A 25,521-nucleotide genomic window follows, 5' to 3' on the forward strand; every position below is an offset into this window, starting at 1 on the left:
ACCCCATCTAGGGGACAGTTCAGAAAGCCTGGCCTCCGCAGGGACTCTGGCACCTTTGGTGTGATAGCCTCCAGGCTCTGTCCCTCCAGCCCCAAACTGGGACGGCTGGATTCCTGCCAGCAGCCAGTCATGTATCTACCAGAGCTTACATCCTGGGGCAGGTGACAGGCACCAGGGAGCTGCCCAGGTCACATTTGAGCAGGGCCTGGGCAGGAGCGAGCCTCGGGTAGAGGGGGCACGCTGCAGGGCAGGGAGGTCAATGATCAGGGGCCAGTTTCGTTCAGGGGACTCTAAGGTTGACAAGTTTGGAAATAGAGACCTTTACTGGGGACTGAGAAGACATAAGAAAGTTGTTTCCTTCGGGGTCTCCCTCAAGGATCTACTTTGTGATAAGGGACATCCGGGGCTTGAGCTGGCTTGATGTACCCAGTTCCTAAATCACCTAGATCCTGTCCCTTTGACCCCATGGCTCTCCCTCTTGGCGGCCCAGTGACGTCTCGTGGCCCCAGGGCCTCCCCTCATGACAAGCTGGAGATGGGAGATGGCTTCGTACAGGGGACCTAGCCCCGAACCGGTGGCTTCTCTGGTTTGAACTGATCCTCCCTCCAAAGCAGGAGACCCTTTCCATAGTGTTGGGTCCCCAGGTCCCGCTCCTCGCCTGCTTCCTGCGCTCCTGGGAGCAGAGGCGGGGCGCCTGGGAGCCTGGGCACACTGGCAGCCTGCTTCCTGCACCCAGCAAGCCCGCCCTGGGAGGGGCCAAGCGCGCCCTGTGCTCGTGATAAGGCGCAAGGGCTCCCCTGTGGAGGAAGCACTGAAGAGAAAGCAGAGGCGAAGGGAGCACAGGGCGGTCGCAGGTGTAGACGCTGGGCCGGGAGTGGCCGACACTCCTACCCCCACCTGCAGCCGCCAACCCCTTGCAGACAAGGTAAGCTGGGGCCTGCGGCTGACGGCCCCAGGACCTTTCTCTCCCTCGCCTTCCTGCAGCCCCTCGGCCCAGCACACCTCTCTCCCTGCGGCAGCCCCGACGGTGCCTTGCCCCCCAGGGGCCTCGGCTGGCTTGGCATGTTTGGAGCTGAGCTTTGGGCCCGGATTGGACCTGCTTTCTGACCTGGCTTCACAGCCATTTCAGGGTGGGCAGCTGCCAGCGTGGGCCTGGGGCTGAACTGGGGCTGGGACAGCAGAGGGAGGTTGGGCCCAGCTCTCGCATGGAGGTGGCTGATCCTGAGCGAGCCCCTTCTCACTCCTACCGGGCCTCAGTCTTCCCGTCTGTAAGATGGGAGCGGGTTGGACGACATGGTCTCTGAGGGTCCCTTCAGCTCGTCCATCAGTGATGTGGGAGGATCTGAGGTTTGCCTGGAACAACTCGGTCCCCTCGGTGTCGTGACTGCCGTGGCGTACTGGCCTGTGGGCTGGCTCTCTGCTCTCGGGCCCGTCCAGGGCACCACAGGGCCACTTCTCCTTGAACACGGGCAGGCCCCCAGGCCCCAGCGCCCTGCCCACCTCACCTCCCTCCCACCCTTGCTATAGAGCCGCAGCCATGGCGGGGATGAAGACGGCCACCGGGGACTACATTGACTCGTCCTGGGAGCTGCAGGTGTTCGTAGGAGAGGAGGAACCCCAGGCCCAGTCGGTCACCCTCCGGGTCACCGGGGAGTCGCACATCGGCGGGGTGCTCCTGAAGATCGTGGAGCAGATCAGTGAGTGCCGGCCGCCCCTGCAGCTGACCTCAGCACCATGGGGCAGCCACAACTGGTGGCCCATGGTACTTCCGGGCCATCCCTGCTGCGCAGCTCTCGATAACCGTGTCGCAGTGACTCAGGCACCAGCTTAATCATTCGGTTCCAAAAAAGACATTTCCCCAACTTCCCCTCCCTCCCACTCTTTCCCTCCCTCCTCCCCCTCCAACTGGTTCTGCTAAGTCCTCAGGGAGCAGACCTGGCCACAGCCCTCTGTTGACCCACTTCTCCGGGCAGGAGAGGCCTTGACTGGGCCGAGGCAGAGGTCACATGCCGGGGGTCTGAAAGGAGACCGGAGGGGCTCCTGGGGACCTGGGGGCCTCTTCCCACCCCCCTCCCCCAGGCGGAAGCCCTTAGTAGGCTGGTGACAGGCCCCTGCTGGGTGGGAAGGCCCTGCCCCCACAGGAAGTTACAGCAGGGAGCCTGTGGTGTCAGCCATGAAGAGGAGCAGGGCGGTGACAAGGGGGCTTCTCATCCACCGCCTTTCCTGCTGGGGGTGGGGGCTGCCCCTTCTCGGGAGGGCAGCAGCTCACTCCGATAGGCAGAGCCGGAAGGCGAGCCCACGATAGTCCCAGCCAGGAGCTGGGGCCCTGCTGCCTGAGGGTGGGTGTGGGCCGGCATCCTCAGACCCAGCCAACCCACCACATGCAGCTTGGGGACAGGACAGGCCCTAGGACAGCCTGGCCACAGGAGGGCTGAGGCGGTGAGGGGAGCTTCCAGAAGGCAGGGCCCAAGGAGGCTGTGAAAGCAGAAGTGGGGAACAGAGGGTCCCTCAGGGACTGGGTGTCAGACCGAGCCTCAGACCGGCCGGGGCCGAGCCAGGGCAGAGGGCGTGGAGACCTGGTGCCTCAAGAGGGGACCTGGTTGGCCCCGGGGCCCAGCACAAGAGCAACGCAAGAGGCCCAGACGAGGAGTGAGGCGGTCAGACAGACGGACCCCACCCCTCCAACCACGGCTGGGCTCCCCAGGGCAAGTCCCTCCAGCCCACGTCCCCTGCGATGGGCAGAAGGGGCAGTGGGGCCGAGGCAGGGCCCTGGATCACTGGCAAGGAAGGGCTGCACACGCTCCAGAGGGCAGCGCTCATCCTTCGTGCTCAGCTCGCGCCAGTTCACACTCCCGGGCGGAGGATGGAGGGGAGATGGCATCTCACCCATCGTAGCTGCATGAGGAGTGAAGCGTTTGTATTGCTAACTGAATACGTGTCCTCATGTGCCTGCAGAAGTATGTCACATGTGCACTGACCACATGGCAGGCATTGTCCCTTGCCCACTGGGTTGGGAGGATTACTACCCACATCTCACCAACTGGAAAACTGAGGCACAGAGAGATTAAGGACTTGGCCAAGGTCACAGAACCAGCAACTGATAACTCTTAGCAGAGCTCCCACTGCTGCGTGCGGGCACAACCCCAGTGCCACAGCCTCTGCCTCGCGGGCTCCCAGGAATGCCAGAGAGAGAGAGCCAGGGAGCCAGGAATGTGGGAGGATGCGGGAGGAGCTTACGGGGGGAGCCAGATGGGCTGGAGAATGTGAGGTGGGGGTAGTAAGACTGGGGCACCCAGATTCTGGGTTGGGGGCAGGGCCCTCCGAGGCTGATGCACACACCCCCTTTCCCGTGGCCCCGCAGACCGCAAGCAGGACTGGTCAGACTACGCCATTTGGTGGGAACAGAAAAAGCAGTGGCTGCTGCAGACCCACTGGACGCTGGACAAGTACGGCATCCTGGCCGACGCCCGCCTCTTCTTCGGGCCCCAGCACCGGCCGGTGGTCCTGCGGCTGCCGAATCGTCGCGCCCTGCGCCTCCGAGCCAGCTTCTCCCAGCCCCTCTTCCAGGCCGTGGCCGCCATCTGCCGCCTCCTCAGTGAGTCCCCAGCTCGTCCATCTCTGCCACCCTGCAAGGGTCCCACAGGGGTGCAGGTCCCCTCCGTTTACAGCCCAGCTATTGTCACGTCATCTTTGCTGTCCTGTTCCCCATCCTGCCTGCAAGGCTGTGACCTGCCCCAAAGTGCCCGCGGGTGGGACGGGAAGTCACAGGACAGCCCCACTGAGGCCCCGGGTCCCCTCAGGTATCCGGCACCCTGAGGAGCTGTCTCTGCTCCGGACTCTGGAGAAGAAGGAGAAGAAAAAGAAGGAGAAGGAGCCGGAGGAGGAGGTGTACGACCTGACCCAGGTCGTCCTGGCTGGGGGTGAGCACGGGCTGGGGGGCCAGGCTGGGCGTGGGGCTGGCAGGAGACAGGGGCTGGGGCCAGGCCTGGCTGACCGTGACCTGCCCTCCAGGGGTGGCACCTGCGCTCTTCCGGGGCATGCCAGCCCACTTCTCAGACAGCGCCCAGACCGAGGCCTGCTACCACATGCTGAGCCGGCCGCAGCCCCCGCCCGACCCCCTCCTGCTGCAGCGCCTGCCCCGGCCCAGCTCCCTCTTGGACAAGACCAAGCTCCACAGCAGGTGCGCCGCCTGCCCACCGCGGTCCCTCGTGTCCCGGCTCCGCTCCCATGGCCTGCTACCCCAACCCGCCTCCTGTTTCCAGGCCTTCCCCATGTATGTGCTTGCCCCCAGCCCCCCGCGCAGCCCCCCGCCCTGGCTCAGCACTCACTCCTGCCTCTGCTGCCGCCCAGGTGGCTGGACTCGTCACGGTGCCTCATGCAGCAGGACGTCAAGGCGGGAGACACGCTCTGGCTACGCTTTAAGTACTACAGCTTCTTCGACCTGGATCCCAAGGTGGGCGGGGTCAGGGAGAGGCGGGGTCTGGGGCATGAGACGTGGGGACCTAGGGTCAGGGGTCTGGGTTCCCGGGATGTTGGAGACTACCAGGGGTCTGTCCATCCGTCCACTTGTCCATCCACACCCCTGTTTATTGACTCCGCCAACACCGTGTTGCACCTGGGCTGATGCCAAAGCCTGTTTCTCAAGGGCCATCGGGGACCTAATGACCACAGATGAGTGTAGACAGTGGTGAGTGCCCCTGGGGAGCCTGCCCCGCTGCAGGAACGAGGTGCCGGCGAGGGACGAGGCTTTACAGGCAGGCGCCAGTGTGCGTCTCTTCTTCTCTGTCCTCCCTCCCCATTGGCAACCCCCGGGCTCGATGCATCCCCCCCACCAGGACCCCACAGGCGCTCCCTCTACGCGTGACCCCACTTCTCTGCCCCCCTTCACTGCGAAACTTCTCAACGCCGCTATCTACAGAGCCCTTGGGGGCCAGTGTCCGTGCTCCCCGGAATCCTGCCTCCTGTTTCCCAGGCTTTCCTGTGGCTGCTGCTCCACTCCCTCTCGCTCCTCAGCTGAGGCCCTCCTGGCGTCTCTGCCCCCCGCCAAACACGGGAAGCTCACCTGCCGAGGTGACCGCGCCCCCACGCCATCTGTCCCCAGCTCACTTCCTGCCCACTTCTTACTTGGCCACTTGTCACCCCCGTGCACTCGGGGTCCCCAGCTGCCCTGCCCTGGCTCCTGGCCTTTGGTGTTGGGGGCCAAGGCTCCGTTCCCCACTCCTTCTCTGCACCCGTTCTCCCAGGAATCTCCAGGCTCATGGATTTGAATATCGCCTCCATGCTCTCTAGCTCCCAGGTTTAGAATCTCAGCCCAGACTCTCCCCTGAGCTCTAGACTCTCGTGTCCAGCTGGCCATCTCTGCTCAGGTACCTAGCAGTGACCTCTGTCTTCTCCTGCCTGAGACAGAGCTCTCCTCCCAGCACACCCTCCCACCGTCCAGGGATTCACCGCAGACGCCCCACGCTCACACCGTTCTGGATCCTTCCCTTTCTCTCCGACCCCATCCCGCATCCTGTCCCGTTGATCCTCTCTCGAACTGAAATCCGAGACCACCCTTTCTTCTCTGTCTCTTCTCTGCAGCCATCAGTCACTGCAGCTATTCCTAAAGGACCTCTTTCCCCTCTGGGCCTCCCAGCCTCCACAGGCACGCAGAACGAATGTTTGCAAACGCACATGAGATCCTGTCACTCCTGCTTAAAAGGCTCCTGTGGCTGCCTATGGCCCAGCCTGGTCTAGCCCTGCTCACCTCTCTGCCACCCGCTCCCTCCCTTCCACCCACACCGGCCTCCTTTCCCTCCCCCAGCACGCATGCTCCTTCCTCTGCTCCAGCTTGTGTCTTCCCTTCTCTCGCCTTTCCCGCCTTCTTTCGGATTGAGTAGTTTTCGCGATTCCACTTTATCTCCTTTTATACGAGCTTTTTAGCTATACTTTTTAAAATTTTTTTGCGGTTGTTTTGGGGGTTATAGTTGACATCCCCTATGACCGTCCAGGATCATTACACCGCTTCACATGACATTCCCTCACCCTCCCGGCCCCCACGCTCCTGTGCAGGCACATTTCACTCCTACCTGTGTCAAAGCCCACAACGTAGGGTCATCCTTGTCGCGGTTTGAATTATTATGACGGCGGTATTGAGAAATAATTCATAAACCATATAATTTTCCCATTTGAAGTGTACAATTCAATGGTGTTTAGTATATTCACAGAGTTGTGCAACCAGGACCACAATCAATTTTAGAACTTTCTTGTCACCCCCAAAAGAAATCCCTCCTGTTGGCAGTTGCTCCCCATTTGTCCCCCACCCCCTCAGCCCCAGGCGACCACTGATCTCCTTTCTGTCTCTATCGATTTGCCTATTCTGGACATTTCTTATGAGTGGAATCATGCAATATGTGGCTTTTTGTGACAGGCTTCATTCACTTAGCACAAAGTTTTCAAGGTTCATCCATCTGGCAGCCTGTGTTGGGGCTTCCTTCCTTTTTCGTGCTGAGTAAGATTCTGTGGTGTGGCTATGCCACATTTTACTTATCTATTCATCAGTTATAGACATTTGGTTTTGTTCCCACTTGTTGGGTATTATGAATAATGCTGACATGAATATTCATGTCTAAGTTTTCAAGTGGACATAGATTTTCATTTCTCTTGTGTGTATACCTAGGAGTACAATTGTCGAGTCGTCATCATTCGTATTTTTCCTATAACCAGTCAATTATTTTATTTTATTTTTTTGAGGAAGATTAGCCCTGAGCTAATATCTGCCACAAATCCTCCTCTTTTCGCTGAGGAAGACTGGCCCTGAGCTAACATATATGCCCATCTTCCTCTACTTTATATGTGGGACGCCTACCACAGCATGGCGTGCCAAGCGGTGCCATGTCCACACCCGGGATCCGAACCGGCGAACCCCGGGCCGCCGAGAAGCAGAACGTGCGCACTTAACCGCTGCGCCACCGGGCCGGCCCCTCAGTTATTTTTTATTAAACTTTTGGTTGTGAAATAACCGTTGATTCACAGCCAGTTGTAAGAAATAACACACAGAGATCCTAGAAACCTGGAAACCCTTTACTTGGTTTCCTGAACCAGTAACACAACCTGGATATTGACGTTGATCGTGTCAAGATATAGAACAGTTCCATCAGCCAATTGTCCTGTAAAAATATTTTTAAAATATGAAAAAATTCTTTTCTCTCTGCCCGCATGTCACCATTTCCTCGCCTCTTTGTTTGTGTGTCTGGATCCGGATGTCCAGCTGGCATCACTTTCTGTCTGTCTGAGGGACTTCCTTTAGGTTTCTTGTGCCGACCTCCTGGTCCTGAGTTCTGTCAGCTTCTCTTTGTCTATGTAGCCATTATTTTGCTTTTGATTTTGAAAGATATTTTGACTCCGCATAAAGTTCTCGGTTGACAGCCTTTTTCTTACCTTTCCCTAAAGATGTGGCTCCACACTCTCGTGGCTTGCACGGCTTCCCAAGACAGGGCTGCTGGCACTCTTTGTTCGTCTGTGTTTAATGTGTCTTTTTCTGACTGCTTTTCCAAATTTCTTTTTTTTAACTTAAAAAATTTTTTTTTAATTTTATCCTGTTTTTTTTTTTTTTTCCCCTGAGGAAGATTAGCCCTGAGCTAACACCCATGCACATCTTCATCTACTTTATATGTGGGACGCCTGCCACAGCATGGCTTGCCAATTGGTGCCACGTCTGCACCCGGGATCCGAACTGGTGAACCCAGGGCCGCCGAAGCGGAACGTGCACACTTAACCGCTGCACCACCGGGCCAGCCCCGTCCAATTTTCTTTTTATTACTGGTTTTAAATAATTTGATTATCGTGTGCCTTGGTTTGCTTCAGGTTTCTCATGCTTGGGGTTCATTGAGCGTCTTGAATCGGAGCGTTCATAGTTTTTATCAAATTTGCACAATTTTGGCAGACATTTTTTCTGCCCCTCGCCCTGTGTGGGATTCCAGTTACATGACTATCAGGCTGCTTGACATCCTCGCATGCCTCTGATGCTTTCTTTAGTTTTTTGGATTTTTTTGTTGTTGTTGTTTGTTTAAGATTTTATTTCTCCTTTTTCTCCCAAAGCCCCCTGGTACATAGTTGTATATTTTTAGTTGTGGGTCCTTCTAGTTGTGGCATGTGGGACGCCACCTCAGCGTGGCCTGATGAGCGGTGCCATCTCCGCGCCCAGGATTCGAACTGGCGAGACCCTGGGCTGAGGAAGTGGAGCGCGAGAACTTAACCACTTGGCCACGGGGCTGGCCCCTTTTTTTGTTTTTTTTTAGTCTTATTTTTCTGTGTTTCATTTTGGAGAGTTCTATTGCTATGTCTTCAAGTTTATTCACATTTCTTTTGCCATGAATCTCATGCCTAGAAGTTCAACTTTGACCTTCTAAAAATTTTCCATATCTCTCCTTAACATGCTCATGCTTTTTTCTACGTTCTTGAACATACAGGATACATGTATAGTAACTTGTTAGTGTTTTTGTCTACTAATTCGATCTTCTGTGTCATTTCTGGATCTATTTCTCCTGACTATTTTTCTCCTCATCACAAGTTGTATTTTTTTTTTTTTGCCTCTTTCCTCTCCTGGTCATTTTTTATCTGATTCTAGACACTACACATTTTCTGTTCTTGGTGCTGGATTTTTTTGGTAGTCCTTTAAAAAAGTATTTTTAAGCCTTGTTTGGGGATGAAGTTAACATGCTTGGAAACAGTTTGATCCTTCCAAGGCTTGCTTTGAATTATCAGGCAGAACGAAAGCATCCTTTCATCTGGGGCTAATTTTCCCCGATACCGAGGCAGTCGCCCTCTGAGCACGCTATCTGATGTGCGATTGATTATGAGGTTTCTAATCTGGCTGTTCGAATGTGAACTATTCCCACGCTTCCGTGAGCTCTGGTCAATGTTCCACCCGCTCCTTTCCAGTGTTTCTTCCGCCCGCCTTGGATCATTTCATGACACACATACACTGACGCATTCTCAGCTAAAGACCCAAGAGGAGCCTCTGGCGACCTCCGGAGCTTTGTCTGAGCAGCTCTCTCGTCTCCAGTACTCTGTCCTGTGAATTCTAGCCGCCTCGGACTCCTCAGATCCTCCGTGACGTCTCCTCAGCTCGGGGAGTAAGCGGGCTCTGACTGGGGTCGTCCTCCCCGTGCTACAGCCTGGACACTCTCGGGGCAGTGAGCTGGGCCACCTTAGGACTCACTGTGTGTGTTTCCTTCTCTCCGAGATCACCGTCCTGCATGGTCTGTGGTCCAGTATCTAAAGACCATTTGGGCTTTGTTGTTCTTTTTCGGTTTTTGGAATTCAATTTTAATTTTAGTCAGAGTAATCAATGATGGCTTAAAGAGTGAAATGGTCCTCGCAGGTTCACAATAAGAACAACAAAAAGAGGTCCCTGCCTGACCTCTCCTTCTCCCAGATTTCTGATCCCAAGAGACTGGTTTTTTTTTTTAACCCTGTAGCTTTTTATTCTAGTGTTTACGTCTACAGGACATGCTGATACATTTCTATGCCTTGGTTTTTCCATTTCACACATTATCTATTAACTTTGTATGAAAGATGATGATTTAGCTGTCTTACACCTGCCCCCCTTCCCCCACAGCGCACACATTTCTTTGCACATTTCCAATTGAATTGCCTTATAGTTTTTGGTTAAAACAATGTGATCATGGCTGTAAACAGTAACACATACAAACAGTGTTCTTAGCTAAGCCACGGAGTAATGATATTTCCTTTCTTGGTCAAATTTTTCTTATAGTTCATACTTGCTCTATTTTTATTTGCTTATTTTTCTATTCATTGTCTGTCTGTGCACAATTAGCAGAGAGACCCCAAAAGGCTATCTGGATGCTCTCTATGGGGCTGAGGCTTGATGGGAGGTCATCCCGTGACAAGGTGGGATGTTCCATAACCAGGACCCTTCGACATTGCGACCCAACCACAAAACTCCTTTCAAAATGATTGATGGCTTTAGGATATCGGTCGGGGTTGTTTCCTTTTCGGAACTGTGCAGCAGGAGCGCTCTGGACCCACTGCAGGACTGTTGTCCTTAGACTTCCCTATTTCCCGGGAATTCCTATATTGGACTTCTTGGTTCCTGGATCTCTTGTGTTCCTCTTTCTTGACTGACTCTCTCATTTTGACGGAGCATGTGTTTCAACAGCTTCCCTTAAAGTGGTAAACGGTTTGAAATCCTGCGTGTCTGAAAAGGTCGATATTCTACCCTCACTCGTCTGATAGTTGGGCTAGGTATAGAATTCTAGGAATTGAATTGAATATAGGAATTCTATATAGGAATATAGAATAGGAAAATGGAAACATTTTCCTGCCAAATTTTGAAGCCACTTTCCCATTATCTTCTGGTTTCCAGTGTTGCTGTTGAGGAGTCTGATGTCATTTTTATTTTCAGTCCTTCCGTATGTGGCATACACTTTTAATTTTTTCTTAGAGGGGGAGGGGAGGTAGCAGGAGCTTTGAGAATCTTCTCATCTCTTGGTGTTCTGTAATCTCTCAGTACTATATCCTAAGATGGATCTTATTTCATTGATCGGCCTGCACATTTGCTGAACCCTCTGAAATCAGAAATCAGTTCTGGAAAAATGCTCCATAAAATCTCTTTAATAAATTAAATAAATTTATTAAATAATAATAATTATTTAATAAATTCTTTAATAAATTTCATCCCACTTGTTTTTCTGTTCCTTTTTTTTCCTGGAACTTAGTAGATATTAGACCTCTTGGATTGATGCTTCAAAGAAAAAACCAGACATTTATCCTTTCTTTCTCATTTTTAAGCTTGTATCTTTTTGTTCAACTTTCTGGAGAATTCCTTGACTTATCTTCTAAATGATCTATTGAATTTTTAATTTCTGCAACTATGGTTTTAAGTTCTAAGAGCTCTTATTTTCTGAGTGTTCCTTTAAAAAAATTTCTTTTTAGTATTACACATATTTAGAAAAATGCACAAAGGTATCCAACACATCAAGTGACAGAACTTTACCAATCTGCAGAAACCCCCTTCTGCCTCTTCCAGGCAATTTCTCCCACACGCGGAGCCACTAAGGTTCCTTCTAACACCGTAGATTAATTTTGCCTGTGTTTGAAATCTCCATCAATGAAATCGCACAGTCTGTGCTCTCTTGTGCCTGGCTTCTTTCACTTAACATTATGCCTGTATGACTCATCCATGTTGCACATAGTGAGTGTATTCTCTCTCAATGATGTATAATATTCCGTTACGTCAATATCCCACAATTAATTAATCTTCCATTCTGCTGCTGATGAGGACTGTGCTGTTTCCAGATTGGGGCTACTATGAATGGAGATGCTATGAACACTCCAGTATATTTCTTTTGCTGAACATACGTACATCCCGTAGGGCATGCACCCAGGGGTGGAATTGCTGCGTTATCGGGCAGGCGTTGGTTTAGCTGTGGTAGAGAACTGTTAAACAGCTTTCCAAAGTGGTTATACCGATTTACACCCCGGTCGGCAGTGCGGGAGAGTTTGGTCGTCCCACGACTTCACCAGCACTTGGTACTTCCTGTCTTTTCCATTGTAGCCATTCTGGTGGGTGCGTAATGGTATCTCAGGGGGCTTTTTAAATTTGTTTTTCTAAACAGTTTTACTGAGATATAACTTACATACGGTAAAAATCACCCATTGTAAGCATTCAGTCAGATTATTCTTAGTAAATTTATACAGTTGTGCAGCCATTGCCACAATCCAGTTTTAGAACATTTCGTCACCCCAGAAAGTTCCCCAGGGCCCGGTTGCAGTGACTCCTCCCTCCTCAAACTCAGACAACCACTGGTGTACTTTTTATGTGGTTTTAATTTACATTTCCTGATGACGAATCAAGTTGAGCCCTTTTTCGTCTGGTTATTAACCATTTGGATAGCTTCTTTTGTGAAGTTTCTGTTCAAGTTTTTTGTCAGTTTTTATATTGAGTAGCTTGTCTTTTTCATGTTGCTTTGTGGAAGTTCTTTATATATTCTGCACATGAATACTTTGTCAGATAAATATATTGTGAATATGCTTTGCCACTCTATGCTTTGCCTTTTCATTCTCTTAATGGTTTATTTTGATAAACAGATGTTCCTAATTTTAATATAATCCAACTTATATATTTTCTTTTATAATGAACATCTTGTGTGTCTTGTTTAAGAAATCTTTTTTATTCCAACATGACAAAGATGTCATCCTATTTTTCTCTAAATGCTTTATTGTTTTAACTGTCATATTTAGATCTGCAGTCCATCTGGAGTTGATATTTGTATATGGTGTGAGGTAGGGGTACAAATACATTTTTCCTACGTATGGGTATTCAATCGACCCAGTGCCATTTATTGAAAAGAACATCCTTTCCCCAGTGGCTGCAGGATCCCCTTTGTCCTAAGTCAGGTGAACACACGTGTGTGGGTCTCTCGCTGAGTCTCTTTGGTTCCGTTGGTCCATTTGTCTCTCTTTGCCAATGCCACACAGTCTTAATTACTCTAACTTTATAATCATATTCTTTTTAAAAATAGCATCCTGTTCTTGTTTTATGAGTGCAGTATTTTGTCTCTGTAAGGATTTTGACTAGTGTCGGAAGTTTCCTTCTGCTCCCCGCATGGTCTTTATTTCCTCCAAGCTCTCTCCTTTTTCCTGTTGGTCTTAGTCTCTGTAGTTCAGGCTAGCAGCTTTCCTTAGATGTGGGTAATCCTTGCCTGTCCTTTCATATGTGGAATCAGGCTCTAAGAAGCCGATTGGAAGCCCTGAGTGAATGGATGGGGATTGGCACTGGTGGCCTCTCGAGGGTGATGGGCAGGGAGGCCACTCTTTGTGGGGGTCTTCTCTTTGGTTCATCAGTTTCTCAGCAGCAAACCCTCTGATCTCCCAACGGGGGACAGAAGGGTCCCTGCCAATGTCTTGGGTGACAAGAGGGGAAGGGCTGGGGTTGTCCCACCTTCCAGAATGCCCATCTTCTCCTAATTCATCTGCTTTCAGCACAGTGCGCCCCCTCACCCGACTGTGCCTGGGGTACCAAATGCAGGCCTACCTCTGGCTCAGCATCTCCAGAGAGTAAATTTCTGGCTTCAGCCGGGTGCCAGCTGGCCGTCACTTGGCTGCAGCGAGCGAGGAGGGACCTGGTCCTTTCGTAGACTGTCTCCAGTTCTCCTTTCAGTCCACCCTCGCCTCTCAGCCAGACGATCCCAGTCCATAGCCTGTCCAGGGGCCACCGTGTGTCCCGGATGCCTGTGTTCAGATCCTTATTCTTTCTGCCTATTTTCAAAACTTGTCAGTGCCTTTACCATCGGACAAGAGAGGGAAAAGGGCACGAGATCGCACCTCTCTCTCCCTGTGACTCAGTTTCCATTCATGGTTTTGCTTTCCATCCTCCAAAGTTTTGCTGGCACCTCTCCCTGCTCTAGGCCCCCCTCTCTCCTTTATCCTCTTGGGTTTACCTTTTTTATTCCTTCATTATCCATTTTGCTGGGTTTCAGAGGGAGCGTGGGCTTGGTCTTCTGTGGGTAACTGGGATCCCCCTTTGAGCTTTGCACTCACTGTTCCTTCTCTCTGGAATGTTCTTCCTACCACCCTTCCCTTTAGTGGCCCCTTGTCATCCTTCAGTGTGGCATGTTGCCTCCTCAGGGAAGCCTTCCCTGATTGCTTCCTCATGTGGCATAGCCCCCTGCACCCCAGTTCCTATCTCTCTCATCACCATCAAATGTGGAATGCTTGCCTGCGGGCATGAGTGAGCCGCCCCATGGAAGCTATTTGCTTTATAGTTTTTATCACACTCCTGAATCTCTTTACTTATTTACTGATTGGTTTACTCAGTCCCCCTTGTGCCCTCAGCAGCTGGAGGGGCATGCAGTAGATATATAGTCAACATCTGTGCAAAATGGTTTAGAGGGAAAAGATGCTGCTTGCCTGGGCAGATGGGGCTGGCGGGCTGGGGTTGGGGCCACAGCACAGAAGGCAGGGCTGAGGGTGGAGGGCTGAGGCTGGCAGGGGCTGGGCACACAGGGCGCCCCTGCCCACCCCAGCCTCCCCTTCCCGCTTATCCAGGCAGACCCGGTGCGGCTGACCCAGCTGTACGAGCAGGCGCGGTGGGACCTGCTGCTGGAGGAGATCGACTGCACCGAGGAGGAGATGATGGTGTTCGCGGCCCTGCAGGTGCCAGGCAGGCCTGGGGACCCGGTGGGGCTGGGGTGCAGGCCGGTCCCAGGGCAGGGAGGCCCCATCTCTGGGGCAGCCCAGCTCCAGGCACTGCTGGGCAGATGGGCTGCCCACTCAGCCCTCCCTGGCCGTGTGCCCCACCCAGTACCACATCAACAAGCTGTCCCAGAGCGGGGAGGTGGGCGAACCGGCTGGCACGGACCCGGGCCTCGACGACCTGGACGCAGCCCTGAACAACCTGGAGGTGAAGCTGGAGGGGTCGGCGCCCACGGACATGCTGGTGAGGAGGCGCTCTGGTTGGGGGGTTGGGGTCAGGGTCAAGTGCAGGGACCGGGCCCCCCTCTGACTCGGCTCCTCCCCAGGACAGCCTCACTACCATCCCAGAACTCAAGGACAATCTCCGGATCTTCCGGTGAGTTTGGGCGCGGAGTGGGTGGCCCTGCTGGAGGGGCCCAGCGTGGCGAGAGAGCGCAAGAGGGAGGGAGGCGGCCTGTCACAAAGCTCCCCCCTCCCCTGCAGGCCCCGGAAGCTGACCCTGAAGGGGTACCGCCAGCACTGGGTGGTGTTCAAGGAGACCACGCTGTCCTACTACAAGAGCCAGGAGGAGGCGCCGGGAGACCCCGTTCAGCAGCTCAACCTCAAGGGTGAGGGAGGGCGGCCCGGCCAGGACAGGGACGAGGGCAGGGGCTGGCTGGGGGCCCACCTGGCCCACCTGTGGGCCGGCCAGGTGAGTGAGAAGATGCCCTCTGTCCTGAGGCAGCTGTGCAGGTTCACTCACCCAAGGACCTCTCAGGCGGGGCTCCCCATCCCTGGCCTCCTAGCCCTCCCTTCTTCCCCCTCCAGGCTGTGAGGTGGTCCCCGATGTCAACGTCTCAGGCCAGAAGTTCTGCATCAAGCTCCTGGTGCCCTCTCCTGAGGGCATGAGCGAGGTCTATCTGCGGTGCCAGGACGTGAGCGAGGGCCGGGCCGGGGCGGGGCCGGGCTGAGGCTGGAGTAAGGATGGGGCCAGGGGCTGGACCACGGCCTGGCTAGCCCCTCCCCTGTCCCTCCCACCCCAGGAGCAGCAGTACGCGCGCTGGATGGCCGGCTGCCGACTGGCCTCCAAGGGCCGCACCATGGCCGACAGCAGCTATGCCAGCGAGGTGCAGGCCATCCTGGCCTTCCTGAGCCTGCAGCGGGCCGGCGGAGGGGGTGCGGGCAACCAACCCCAGGGCCCCGACGCCTCTGCCGAGGGCCTCAACCCCTATGGCCTGGTCAGCCCCCGCTTCCAGCGAAAGTTCAAGGCCAAGCAGGTGCCAGAGGGAGTGGGTGATGGGAATGACCACTGGCCACCCTTGACCCCTGGACCTCCATGGAGCGTTCCTCTGGAAAGCCACGTGCTCATTCATTCCTTTTCCCACCCGTGTCCCTGAGACAGAGCGTGCTTGTCCCCACCCTCTGGGAGGGGTCACAGCCCAGCCGCCCATGTCCACCTCAGGCCTGGCTCAGCTCATATTGGCTGAGTGGTGAGAGGGTGCACGTGGTGGCCCCACATTGGGCTCCACCCCTGCCCCAGGCTCAGCCTCGTGTCTCCCTGATGGGGACAGATAGGCAGGGGGTCTCAGGGACTTGGCGCCCCCTCACCAGTGTGGTCCCGCAGCTCACCCCGCGGATCCTGGAAGCCCACCAGAACGTGGCCCAGCTCTCGCTGTCGGAGGCCCAGCTGCGCTTCCTGCAGGCCTGGCAGTCCCTGCCCGACTTCGGCATCTCCTATTTCACGGTCAGGTATGAGCCACCCCCCAGCCCGATGCCAGGGACCCTCTCTGCCCTCACCTGCCGCCTGGTGGGCCCTCCCTGTCTCTGTGGGCAGATCTTACCAAGGGCACCTCGTGTGTCCCCCCATCCTGTACCCCTAGAGCAAACACAAGAGAGAGATCAAGCCAGGGGAGCGGGAGACCCAGATCCCGTCCCAGCTGTGCCACGGACCGGCCCCTCTCTGGGCCTCGGTCAGCTGGGCTGTAGGACAGGGCTAGTGCTGGCTGCTGTGACAGGGAGTGCCCCTTTGATGGCTCCATTCCAAGCCTGCAGAGATATGAGTGAGGCAACGGATGATGATGATACAAAAATAGTTGTTATTTCAAGGCGTGGATTACGTGCTGATGCTGTTCAGTGTTATTATAATGATTATATCAAGGAATGCCCATTTGCTAGATGAGGAACTCAGGGCCCAGAGAACCTAACTGACTTCTTGCACAGCTGGCTCCAAGCACTGCCCCAGGCTGTCTGGGTGGGCTCCCGGGCCAAGCAGGGTGCGGCCCTTGCTCACACTCTCTCCCCCTGGGGACCAGGTTCAAGGGCAGCAAGAAAGATGAGATCCTGGGCATTGCCAACAACCGACTGATCCGCATCGACTTAGCCGTGGGCGACGTGGTCAAGACCTGGCGCTTCAGCAACATGCGCCAGTGGAATGTCAACTGGGACATCCGGCAGGTGGGCCCAGATGGAGGGTGGGGGCAAGGACAGGGGGCTGGCCAGACCCAGCCTCGGAAGGGACAGGGGCTGCTTCCTTATGCCACCCCCCCAGCCCCTCTGATTGCCTGCCCTGCAGGTGGCCATCGAGTTTGACGAGCATATCAACGTGGCTTTCAGCTGCATGTCCGCCAGCTGCCGCATCGTGCACGAGTATATCGGGGGCTACATTTTCCTGTCAACGCGGGAGCGGGCCCGCGGGGAGGAGCTGGACGAGGATCTCTTCCTGCAGCTCACAGGGGGCCATGAGGCCTTCTGAGGCCTGTCTACTGCCCCCGCGCCACTCACCACCTGCCATGGCCACTCCTAAGCCCACACCCATTTGGACTCACTGCCCACACCCTCTCCACTCATGCACTGAGCTGGGCACGTTCACACGCTGTCACTGGCTTTGTGCAGACCAGGCACCTGGCTGGGCCAGACTCTGCCATCCCCAGGCTAGGGAGGGGGGGCCCTGAGCTCGTACAGCGCCCACCCTTCCCTTGTCCGAGTGGCCGAGACCAACACCCCTGACCTAGCTGTAGTCCTGAGCTGTAGCTATAGGATGGTGACTCATGGTTTCAAACGGGAGTTTCTTTCTTGTTATCTTTTCTTTTTTTAATAAATATTTTATTGTTGGGTCATTCTTCTTCCTCTGGAGCTGTGCTTGGGGCCACTCTGACACTCTGTCTCTTCATCACCAGCCAAGGAGAGGGGCTTTCCTGAGACAGAGACAAGAGCTGGTTAGAGAAAGGGAGATCTAAGTCAGGCTGGGGTTGGGGGCTGGGAGAGAGGTGAGGACAGAGGGCACAAGCTTCAGGCACAAAGAATGGGGGAGGGGGTTTCTCACGGGTCGGGCGCAGCTGCAGGGCCTCCTTGAAGTACTTGGGAAGCAAGAAGCCATCAGCGTCCCCTGGAGTCAGGATCACCCCGTTGGCAGAGCGGAAGAAGGGGATTCCATCTGCAGACAGAACCAGAGAGGTGACTCCCATCCTCCCTGAAGGCCGAGGGCAGTCCCCGCTGTGTCCAGACTCACCTGCCAGGGCCAGGGGCCCGTTGATGAACACGGCCACTTCACAGTTTGGCCGTATGCCTACAGAGACAAGCAGAGTTGAGGCCTGGGATGCCTGGGGCTGCTGCAGTCATCAAAGCTGGGGTCCTGGGCTCGGTGGGGGGTGGGGATGCCACTGTATGCAGGGCCTTGACCAACAGAGGCTGTGACCCTTGGAGGGGGACCTTGGAGGACAGAGTGCATGGGAGTAGCAGGGGGGCAGGGCACTGACCACTGATGACACCAGGGTCCCCAGGCAGTCCGGTGGCCAGGTGGATGTGCGTCCTTCCCCGGCAGGACAGGCCCTTGAGAAGGATGGATGGCCAGTGTTGCCAGAACGTGCCATGGATGAGCATGGGGGGCAGGGCCTGCGGGGTCTCCAGGGGCATCAGCTCCAACTCAGGTACCTGGGATGGGAGCAGAAAAGGACAGCAGTGAGAACCCTCACAGGCAGGGGTCCCACCTGGCTCTCCCACTAGGCCACTTAGCCCCCACCTGCAGGGAGTGACCCTGGTTGGCCCGGATGAGAGGGCCGGTGCTGGGGTCCCCCGGCTGCAGGGCAAACCGCTGCTTCGCGTTGGTGGCCACCACACGCTGCACGTCTTCAGCCGAGAAGCTGCGGAACTGCGGCAGCTGCAGGAGGGCGCCCAGGGGCACGAATCCATCTGCGGGTAGGCCGGAGTGCTCAGGAGCCGACCTTGCTCTGGCCTGGGCACAGGGGCCACAGGCAACCCGGACAGAGCCTGCGCTTGGGGGTCCCTGGGTTTATCTGTGTGACCTTTAGAAAGCCTCGCCTTTCTGGGCCTGAGTCGTCTTAACTTACACGGGAACAGGATCAGCCTCATGGAGGATGGAGGGTCACAAAGATAAAGCGACCCTTTTTAGCACACTATCTAGCCCAGAGTAGACACTCAATAAACGTCAGTTGTCCCAACACCCCCCCCCCGCAGTGTTGCCCACCCTTGAGCTAAGCGTTTATTGGGCCACTGGGCTGGGGGTATCACCAGGCCTGGTCTGGACAAAGCCTCCTCTCCCAGTTTGCCCTGGACATGATATTAGGCTCTGGCCTGCCCTGGACGTGGAGGCGATGTGCCCTCCAGGCTGTCCCCATAGGGCCGTGGACGGAGCCCTGGGGGAGGGCAGTCACAGACAGGCTCACACTGCTCCCTGGGCGGGAGCCACTCCACCCCAGCCTCCGAGACCCTCACTCACCGGCCCCCATGGGAAGCCCCAGCTTCAGGGCCCCGTGGCGCAGGGCGTAGGACAGAGCCTTGGACAGCTGCACGTCTCGGTCCTGAAAGAGCCCAGAGGTGGCCCCTGGTGACCCACCCTGCCCGCCCTGAACTCTGAGTGACCCTCTGCAGAAGGAGACCAGAGGGGGAGGCGTCTCCAGGGACAGTATGGCCCATCACCCCGACTCCCACCCCAGCAGCTCTTCCCAGGGAGCAGGGGCTCAGCGTCCCCCTCCTCTGCCCTCCCACCATGGGAGTAGGGGTGAGGGTGGGGACGCACCTGTTCCCGGGGTCTGCGAGCCTTTCTACCCCTGGGCCCTCCTGCTTCCTGCCTCCTTCCTCCAGAGGTGTCCATGGCCAAGACCTGTGGCAAGCAGTGACATGCGGGGACTGTTAAGGCCCCTCCACGTCCCGACCCTGCCCAGAAAGTCACAACGTCTCAGGATGCCAGAGCTGGGAGACGGATATCCAGCTCATTAAATTCACTCCCCATTCCGGACTCCCTGATGCAGATAGGGAAACTGAGTCCCAGGAGGCCCAAGGTCACAGAGAGTCAGTCCCGGAGCCCAGGAAAGCGGAGCCCCGGCGCCCCTGGCTCCCGGGTCGCCCAGCCAGGCGGGCCTGGGGAGGCGGGGCCGGAGTCCAGGCTAACAGGGCGGAAGCTCGGGGCCCGGGCCGGCGACACATCCAGGTCCCGAAGGCGGAGGAGGACGGGCGGGCTCACCCACTCCCGCCGGCGGCGGCGGACCCGGCCAAGGGCCGGGCCCAGCCAATGAGAGGCCGAGGGAGCAGGGGGCGGGTACTTCCGGTCCGGGGAAGGGGGCGGAGCCTGCCGGCCGAGTCTGCGGTGAGTGCCAGCTGGAGGCCGAGCTTCCGGAACCCGGGGTTGGAGGCAGGAGCCCTGGTTTTGGGAGACATGGGCATTATGGGGTGACTGGCCGCGGGACCTCTGGGTGGTAGGGATGCCCGGGGGTCCCAGGGATGTCTAGCAGCAGGAGTCTCACGGCTTTTGCGGGATGCTAAGACACTTTCCTGCCCAGGGAGTGGTCACGGGGTGCAGAAGCGCTGGGAACACCCTCAGCGGGTCTGTGGCAGGAGGGCCAGCTACCAGGTCCCCCAGGGTGACAGGCCTGGCTGTGTCCTCTCCCAGAGCTGCCCCGTCCAGACCATGGATCCTGAGGTGTCCCTGCTGCTGCAGTGCCCCCCAGGGGGGCTGCCCGAGGAGCAGGTCCAGGTTGAGCTGAGCCCAGCCTACGACCGTCGCCCACTGCCAGGAGGGGACAACGCCATCTCTGCTGCCTGGGAGAGTCGGCTCCAGGCCCAGCCGTGGCTCTTCGACGCCCCCAAGTTCCGCCTGCACTCTGCCACCCTGGCGCCCATTGGCTCCCCGGGGCCACAGCTGCTCCTGCGCCTGGGCCTGACTTCCTACCGAGACTTCCTGGGCACCAACTGGGCCAGCTCAGCTGCCTGGCTGCGGCAGCAGGGGGCCACCGACTGGGGTGACAAGCAAGCCTACCTGGCGGACCCTCTGGGGGTGGGCGCGGCACTGGCCACCGCTGACAACTTCCTAGTCTTCCTTCGCCGCTCTCAGCGGGTGGCCGAGGCACCTGGGCTGGTGGACGTGCCCGGTGGGCACCCTGAGCCTCAGGTGAGATGCCGGGCTGGGTGCAAAGGCACAAAGACGCAGACAGTTCAGCTTTGTTTTCCTCGTCCCTTAAAGGGGGAATTGGCACATCTCCGAAAGTCCCTGCTCAGTGCAGCCCCTCAGTCTCCCCACTGACCCCTGCCCCAGCCCTCTGGGGAGCTAGAGGATGGGGAAGGGGTGGCCAGAGGACCTAGCTGGACCTCTGGTTGTCCGTCTGGAAAAGGAAGCCCTGGGCCAGGGGATCACTAAGACTCTTACTCTGTCCAGCCAGGCCCTCAGGGCCAGCGGGTGTGGGGGAAGGCGGGGCGGGAAGAGGTGGGGACCAGGGGCTGAGCCTGACCTCTCACAGGCCCTGTGCCCTGGTGACAGCCCCCTGCACACGGACCTCCCTGGGGAGCTGGTGGTGCATGAGCTCTTCTCCAGCGTCCTCCAGGAGATCTGCGACGAGGTGAGTGGGGGGCAGCCTGGACTGGGTGGTAGGCAAGGAGCGAGGAGGTAGAACATGCTAGAATTCCACAGGTCTGGGATGGCGGGAGCATCTGCAGGCATCTGACATTGAGGGGAGAGCTTGGCTTTGCAGCTAGGCACACTTGGGGTGGGAGTACAACCCTCAGTTCTGTGTGCCTCAGGTTCTTCCGTTCACAGTGCGAACAATGATAAATGTCCTGCCTACTCCCGCCCAGGCTTGTTGAAAAGAGGAGTGAATGGGCGTCCCAGTTACTAATTCGATTTCCCTTGGTGACCCTGGGCAAATTGCTCAGTCTCTCCGGTTCCAGTTTTCCCATCTGTAAAATGAAAATGCCCAAGATTTGACATTCTGTGATTCTGGGCGCTTGAGCTACAAAATGTAAAGTGCTGTACAAGGGTAAGGCGCTGTTCTCAATTGAGAAGGGCAGGAATGTGGGCAGTGGGCACTGACAGGTGGGACCCCCGGCCCCAGGTGAACCTGCCGCTGCTCACCCTGAGCCAGCCGCTGCTATTGGGCATCGCCCGCAACGAGACCAGCGCCGGCCGTGCCAGTGCCGAGTTCTACGTCCAGTGAGTGAACCCGGGGGACAGGGTCCTAGGGAGGTGGGTGGTTGTGGGGCATGGCTGAGGCAGCTGGGGCTCCACAGGGACCCTCCGGGGCGGGGCACCCACCAGGCCACCCTCATGTCCTTGTCCAGGTGCAGCCTGACTTCTGAGCAGGTGAGGGAGCATTACATGAGTGGGGGACCTGAGGCCCACGAGTCCACGGGAATCATCTTTGTGGAGACACAGGTGCGAGGCGGTGAAGTGTGTCTTGCTTGGACAAGGAGCTGGGGTTGGGGCTTGCGGAGGCCAGGTGATGCATGGGGCCCCCAGATCCCTCAGAACTTTCCTCTGGAGCCCCAGGGCCTCACTGGGGATGCCCTCAGCCCAAAGGAGGGCCAGGGACTTGTTCAGCCCCTTTACCATGTCTCCCTAGGGGCGGGGCAGTACAGAGGGCTGCGAAGTTCGGGAACTGTGGGCACAGCTCCTGTGGGAGACCTCAGGGCTGGATGTCTGGGTCTGTCTCCCCACAGAGCGTGCGGAGGTTGCAGGAGACAGAAATGTGGGCTGAGCTCTGCCCCTCGGCCAAAGGCGCCATCTTCCTCTACAACCGGGTCCAGGGAAGTCCCGCCTGAGTCGCCTTAGGGTCCCCAGCCCTATCACCACAGCTCGAAAGACAATAAAGGACTTTATTCTTGGATTCCGTTGGCGTCTGCTCTTTCCGTGAGATCGAGAGGGGCCGCTGGGAGAGCCCTGGGTGGATGAGAGAGACAGCACAAGTGACTTTGAAAAAAAAAAAACTCAGCCTCAGTTTCCCCTTTACAACCTGGGAGGAGGGCCGTTTCCCCGGCCAGCCTCTGGTAAGGTTCTGGGCCGACTATAGGGTGGGAGCTGCTTTGTGTCTCTTGCAGCGCGGACTGACAGCCATGCCTGCGGGACAGCGACGGCGCCCGGGCCGAAAGCCTCACTAAGGGTCAGGCTCGGTGCCGCCCGCCTACCGGGTCGGCGCCCGCACCTTCCCGCACCTCCGCCGGCCTCCGCCAACGGACGTGGGGGGGGGGGGGCGGAGCCCTCGCCGCGACTTCCGGGAAGGCGGGCGTGGTCAGGGTGTCTAAGCCAATGACAACGCGGGGGCGGGGCCTGAATAGAAGCAGGAAATGGCGGCGGCCACGGAGTTCGTGAGGGCGGCGGGGCGGGGCTTGGTTGTGGCTCCTCCTTCGCCCGCCCCCTGAGCTCCCTGTTAGGGGCGGGGGTCTCGGGGTTCGCGGCTGGGTGTCCAGACGCCGAGGCTGGTGTGGAGAAGGGCCCCGCTCGCCGGGGCAGAGGCCGGACAGGTCCGGGACACGGGGGCCTGGCCCTGCACAAGGACGCCCCACCCGCGCCTGGCTCCCCCGGTCTGCTCCAGTTTGCCTTGGCGAGTAACCGCGGCCAGGCCCCTTCCCTCGGCCCCGCAGCGCGTGAAGTCTCGCCCGTCCCGGCCCCAATGCCCTCCTTTGTGGCTTCCTCTCCCCAGCCGCCCGCCCGCCGCCATGCTGCCCCTGCTGCCCCTGCGCCTGTGCCGGCCGTGGCCCCGCAGCCCTCCCGCACGGCTCCTCGCCACGGCCGCCCGGCAGCGGTGAGTCGGGCGCCGGGGGGCCGGCCGGATCGTTCAATGGGTTTTTGCTGAGGGCCTGCCCAGCTCTAGGCCCTCCCGTGGGTGCCGATTTAGTCGGGATCTCTCTGCTCTGTCAGGTGCCTTACAGGCTGTGACAGGTAACCCTCACCTTCACTGCGGAGGACACAGGATCAGAGATTAAGGCACGACCCCTAAGGTCATACAGCGAGTTACGTGGCAGATCTGGAATTTGAGCCCAAATCAAACCCAGTGCACTTTCCACAACTCCAGTCATTGTTAAGCTGTGCATGACCCACCGGGGGAGGTGGAGTTAAAAATGCAGATTCCGGGGCCCTGCTCTGGAGATTCCGATCGGCAGGAATGAGGTGGGGCTCAGGAATCTGCTTTTTTAAACAAGCTTTTCAGGTGTTTCTGGCGCAAGGGGTCTGAGGACTACACTTTGAGATGTCCTGATCTGCACCAGACCCCCGCACACTCAGGGGGAGGGGTGGGTTGGAGTTAGATCTCTCTTGGTGCCTGCTTCAGCCTCTCAGCTCCTGGTTGCTGAGTTGAAGGGTGTGGCCCCGGGGGGCTGGGAGGGGCAGAGAAGGGGTACCCTCTGTGTTTCCTCAGCCCCTACGGGTTTGGGCCTCTCTGCACAGGTCTGGCCCCAGTAACTACTATGAACTGTTGGGGGTGCACCCGGGTGCCAGCGCTGAAGAAGTTAAACGAGCTTTCTTCTCCAAGTCCAAAGAGGTACCAGTGGTCCCAGGTGGGGAGAGGAGCGGGAAGTCTGAGCCAGATGGGGCACACTCCAGCTTCCCAGGAATGGAGCAGGGTGGCTCATTCAGATGGATGCCACATTCCTTCAGCATGCATAGGGAGGGGGAGGCGCCCCAAGGACAGAGGTCTGCCAGGGGGGAGGACAGGTTGGGGGGGGGGGCAGGGGCCCTGTCTGATGGCCTGGGCTTGGTTCTCTTGACTTGCCTGCTCTTAAGAAAGCCTGGACCAGGGCACATAGTGAGAGCCAGAAAGCAGGTGGGGAGGGCTTGCACAAGGGGAGGGGGCAGGAGTCTGTGCTTCCTGACTCTCTGGCCTTCTGGAAGGGTGGGCAGGCCTGAGAGTGAGGGTCCCTGCCCAGGTGGGGCTTCTGAGAATGATTTGAGCCCTTGTGGGTGCACATTACTGGGATGGGGCCTGGGAAGGGGCACAGAAAGGGAGATGAGGGGAGTCCTGCCCCACCCAGCTGCACCCTGACCGGGACCCCGGGAACCCATCCCTGCACTGCCGCTTTGTGGAGCTGAGCGAGGCATACCAGGTGCTCAGCCGCGAGCAGAGCCGCCGCAGCTACGACCACCAGCTCCGCTCAGCAACTCCCACAAAGTCTCCAGGAGCCACAGCCCATCCCAGGTCTGCTCATCAAGCACACAGGTACAGGAGTCCTGCCCCCTTCTTGCCCCTCTATGTCTCCTTGGGAGTGTCATCCCCACCCTGTCCTTTCTTCTCCCTCCCAGCAGCTCCTGGGCACCCCCCAATGCACAATACTGGGCCCAGTTTCATGGCGTGAGGCCTCAGGGACCAGAGTTGAGGCAGCAGCAGCGGAAACACAACCAGCGCGTGCTGGGGTACTGCCTCCTGATCATGCTGGCAGGCATGGGCCTGCACTACGCTGCCTTCAGGTGCGTCCTTGCCTTCCCCTGGGGTGTTGGGGGGAGGGATATGGGTGAGGGAGCCCAGGGCGGTCAGCTGTCCATCCACACCACCCCTGTGGCCCACACTCTCTCGTCTTGTGTCTCTCCGGAGCCTCTCCCTTGGCACAGGCAGCTCTGCACTGAGGGCTAATGTCATTTTCCGTTTTTTATAATTAGAATGTAAATCTTTGCTGTTGGCTGCCAGGGAGTGCTGGAGCCACCCAAAATCACGCACAAGAAGGAAGTGCGTTGGGAAGAGGCCTCACCAGCACTGTCCTCACTCAGTTGTCTCCCCGCCACTCTCATGCACGCATGACACAGGTTCTACAGCAAAGATGCCTAAAGGCCCGTGCCCACTGTTGGCAGCCGGCCTCGTTCAGTGGTTGCGTGAGATGTACAGCCCTTTCTAGTCTCCTGTGAGGACCACCCTGGTGCTCAGAGCAGCTGTCACCACTGTCAGCAGGACAGCCAGGGACCTGGGTGGCCACTGGACCCTGGACAGGCGCCGGCCACTCTGTGCCCCCCTCCCCACCCAGCACAGGCAGTTAGGCTGAGGTCCCCACAGATGCAAAGCTGTAAGACCCTAGAGTGGGGTGGAGGGGGTGGGACTTGGGGACAGCAGGGATTGGGGGCTCCAGGGTTAACGG

General features: G+C 57.2%; 4 protein-coding genes and 1 long non-coding RNA gene across 13 annotated transcripts in view; 3 read left to right on the top strand and 2 right to left on the bottom strand.

Annotated features, from left to right (window-relative positions):
* On the top strand, positions 1 to 17,294 carry FERMT3 (FERM domain containing kindlin 3). The gene is made up of 15 exons (XM_070565375.1): positions 1 to 925; positions 1,528 to 1,697; positions 3,362 to 3,595; positions 3,801 to 3,920; positions 4,012 to 4,180; positions 4,351 to 4,453; positions 14,053 to 14,160; positions 14,309 to 14,443; positions 14,526 to 14,575; positions 14,683 to 14,807; positions 15,007 to 15,113; positions 15,222 to 15,455; positions 15,803 to 15,927; positions 16,491 to 16,632; positions 16,751 to 17,294. Exons 2-15 carry the CDS (start codon positions 1,538 to 1,540, stop codon positions 16,928 to 16,930), a joined length of 1,992 nt encoding a protein of 663 aa, XP_070421476.1. The 5' UTR covers positions 1 to 925; positions 1,528 to 1,537; the 3' UTR covers positions 16,931 to 17,294.
* TRPT1 (tRNA phosphotransferase 1) lies at positions 16,255 to 19,829 on the bottom strand. Its single transcript, XM_008509282.2, has 8 exons — positions 19,658 to 19,829; positions 19,214 to 19,297; positions 18,914 to 18,995; positions 18,197 to 18,366; positions 17,934 to 18,108; positions 17,687 to 17,743; positions 17,501 to 17,611; positions 16,255 to 17,372 (listed from the first exon to the last, which is right to left on the bottom strand). The coding sequence occupies exons 2-8, from the start codon at positions 19,286 to 19,288 to the stop codon at positions 17,281 to 17,283; spliced, it is 762 nt and encodes a 253-aa protein (XP_008507504.1). The 5' UTR covers positions 19,289 to 19,297; positions 19,658 to 19,829; the 3' UTR covers positions 16,255 to 17,280.
* NUDT22 (nudix hydrolase 22) lies at positions 19,592 to 22,289 on the top strand. 3 transcript variants are annotated; one of them, XM_008509283.2, is made up of 6 exons: positions 19,592 to 19,780; positions 20,084 to 20,581; positions 20,928 to 21,026; positions 21,519 to 21,616; positions 21,745 to 21,838; positions 22,123 to 22,289. In XM_008509283.2, exons 1-6 carry the CDS (start codon positions 19,706 to 19,708, stop codon positions 22,222 to 22,224), a joined length of 966 nt encoding a protein of 321 aa, XP_008507505.2. In that variant the 5' UTR covers positions 19,592 to 19,705; the 3' UTR covers positions 22,225 to 22,289. The 3 variants fall into 3 exon arrangements, with proteins under 3 accessions (XP_008507505.2, XP_008507506.2, XP_008507508.2); XM_008509284.2 differs by having other exon boundaries at positions 19,775 to 19,863; XM_008509286.2 differs by having other exon boundaries at positions 19,778 to 19,825.
* LOC139074500 (uncharacterized) overlaps positions 21,024 to 25,521 on the bottom strand; it is a 6,818-nt gene continuing 2,320 nt past the window's right edge. For both annotated transcript variants that reach the window (XR_011524144.1, XR_011524145.1), the window contains 2 exons: positions 21,719 to 22,342; positions 21,024 to 21,363 (listed from right to left, as the gene is read on the bottom strand). This is a non-coding gene — a long non-coding RNA (uncharacterized lncRNA). The remainder of the gene's footprint in view (positions 21,364 to 21,718; positions 22,343 to 25,521) is intronic.
* DNAJC4 (DnaJ heat shock protein family (Hsp40) member C4) overlaps positions 22,725 to 25,521 on the top strand; it is a 3,184-nt gene continuing 387 nt past the window's right edge. Inside the window, exons 1-5 of one of the 6 annotated variants that reach the window (XM_070565399.1) lie at positions 22,725 to 22,923; positions 23,022 to 23,204; positions 23,846 to 23,939; positions 24,430 to 24,614; positions 24,701 to 24,862. In XM_070565399.1, coding sequence (XP_070421500.1) covers positions 23,119 to 23,204; positions 23,846 to 23,939; positions 24,430 to 24,614; positions 24,701 to 24,862 — 527 coding nt within the window. In that variant the 5' untranslated portion in view covers positions 22,725 to 22,923; positions 23,022 to 23,118. Of the gene's footprint in view, positions 23,205 to 23,845; positions 23,940 to 24,429; positions 24,615 to 24,697; positions 24,863 to 25,521 lie in introns of all 6 variants that reach the window. The other 5 variants (XM_070565398.1, XM_070565400.1, XM_070565401.1 and 2 more) reach the window with 5 other exon arrangements.

This window comes from Equus przewalskii, chromosome 11 (assembly GCF_037783145.1).
Source record: "Equus przewalskii isolate Varuska chromosome 11, EquPr2, whole genome shotgun sequence".
NCBI lineage: Eukaryota > Metazoa > Chordata > Mammalia > Perissodactyla > Equidae > Equus > Equus przewalskii.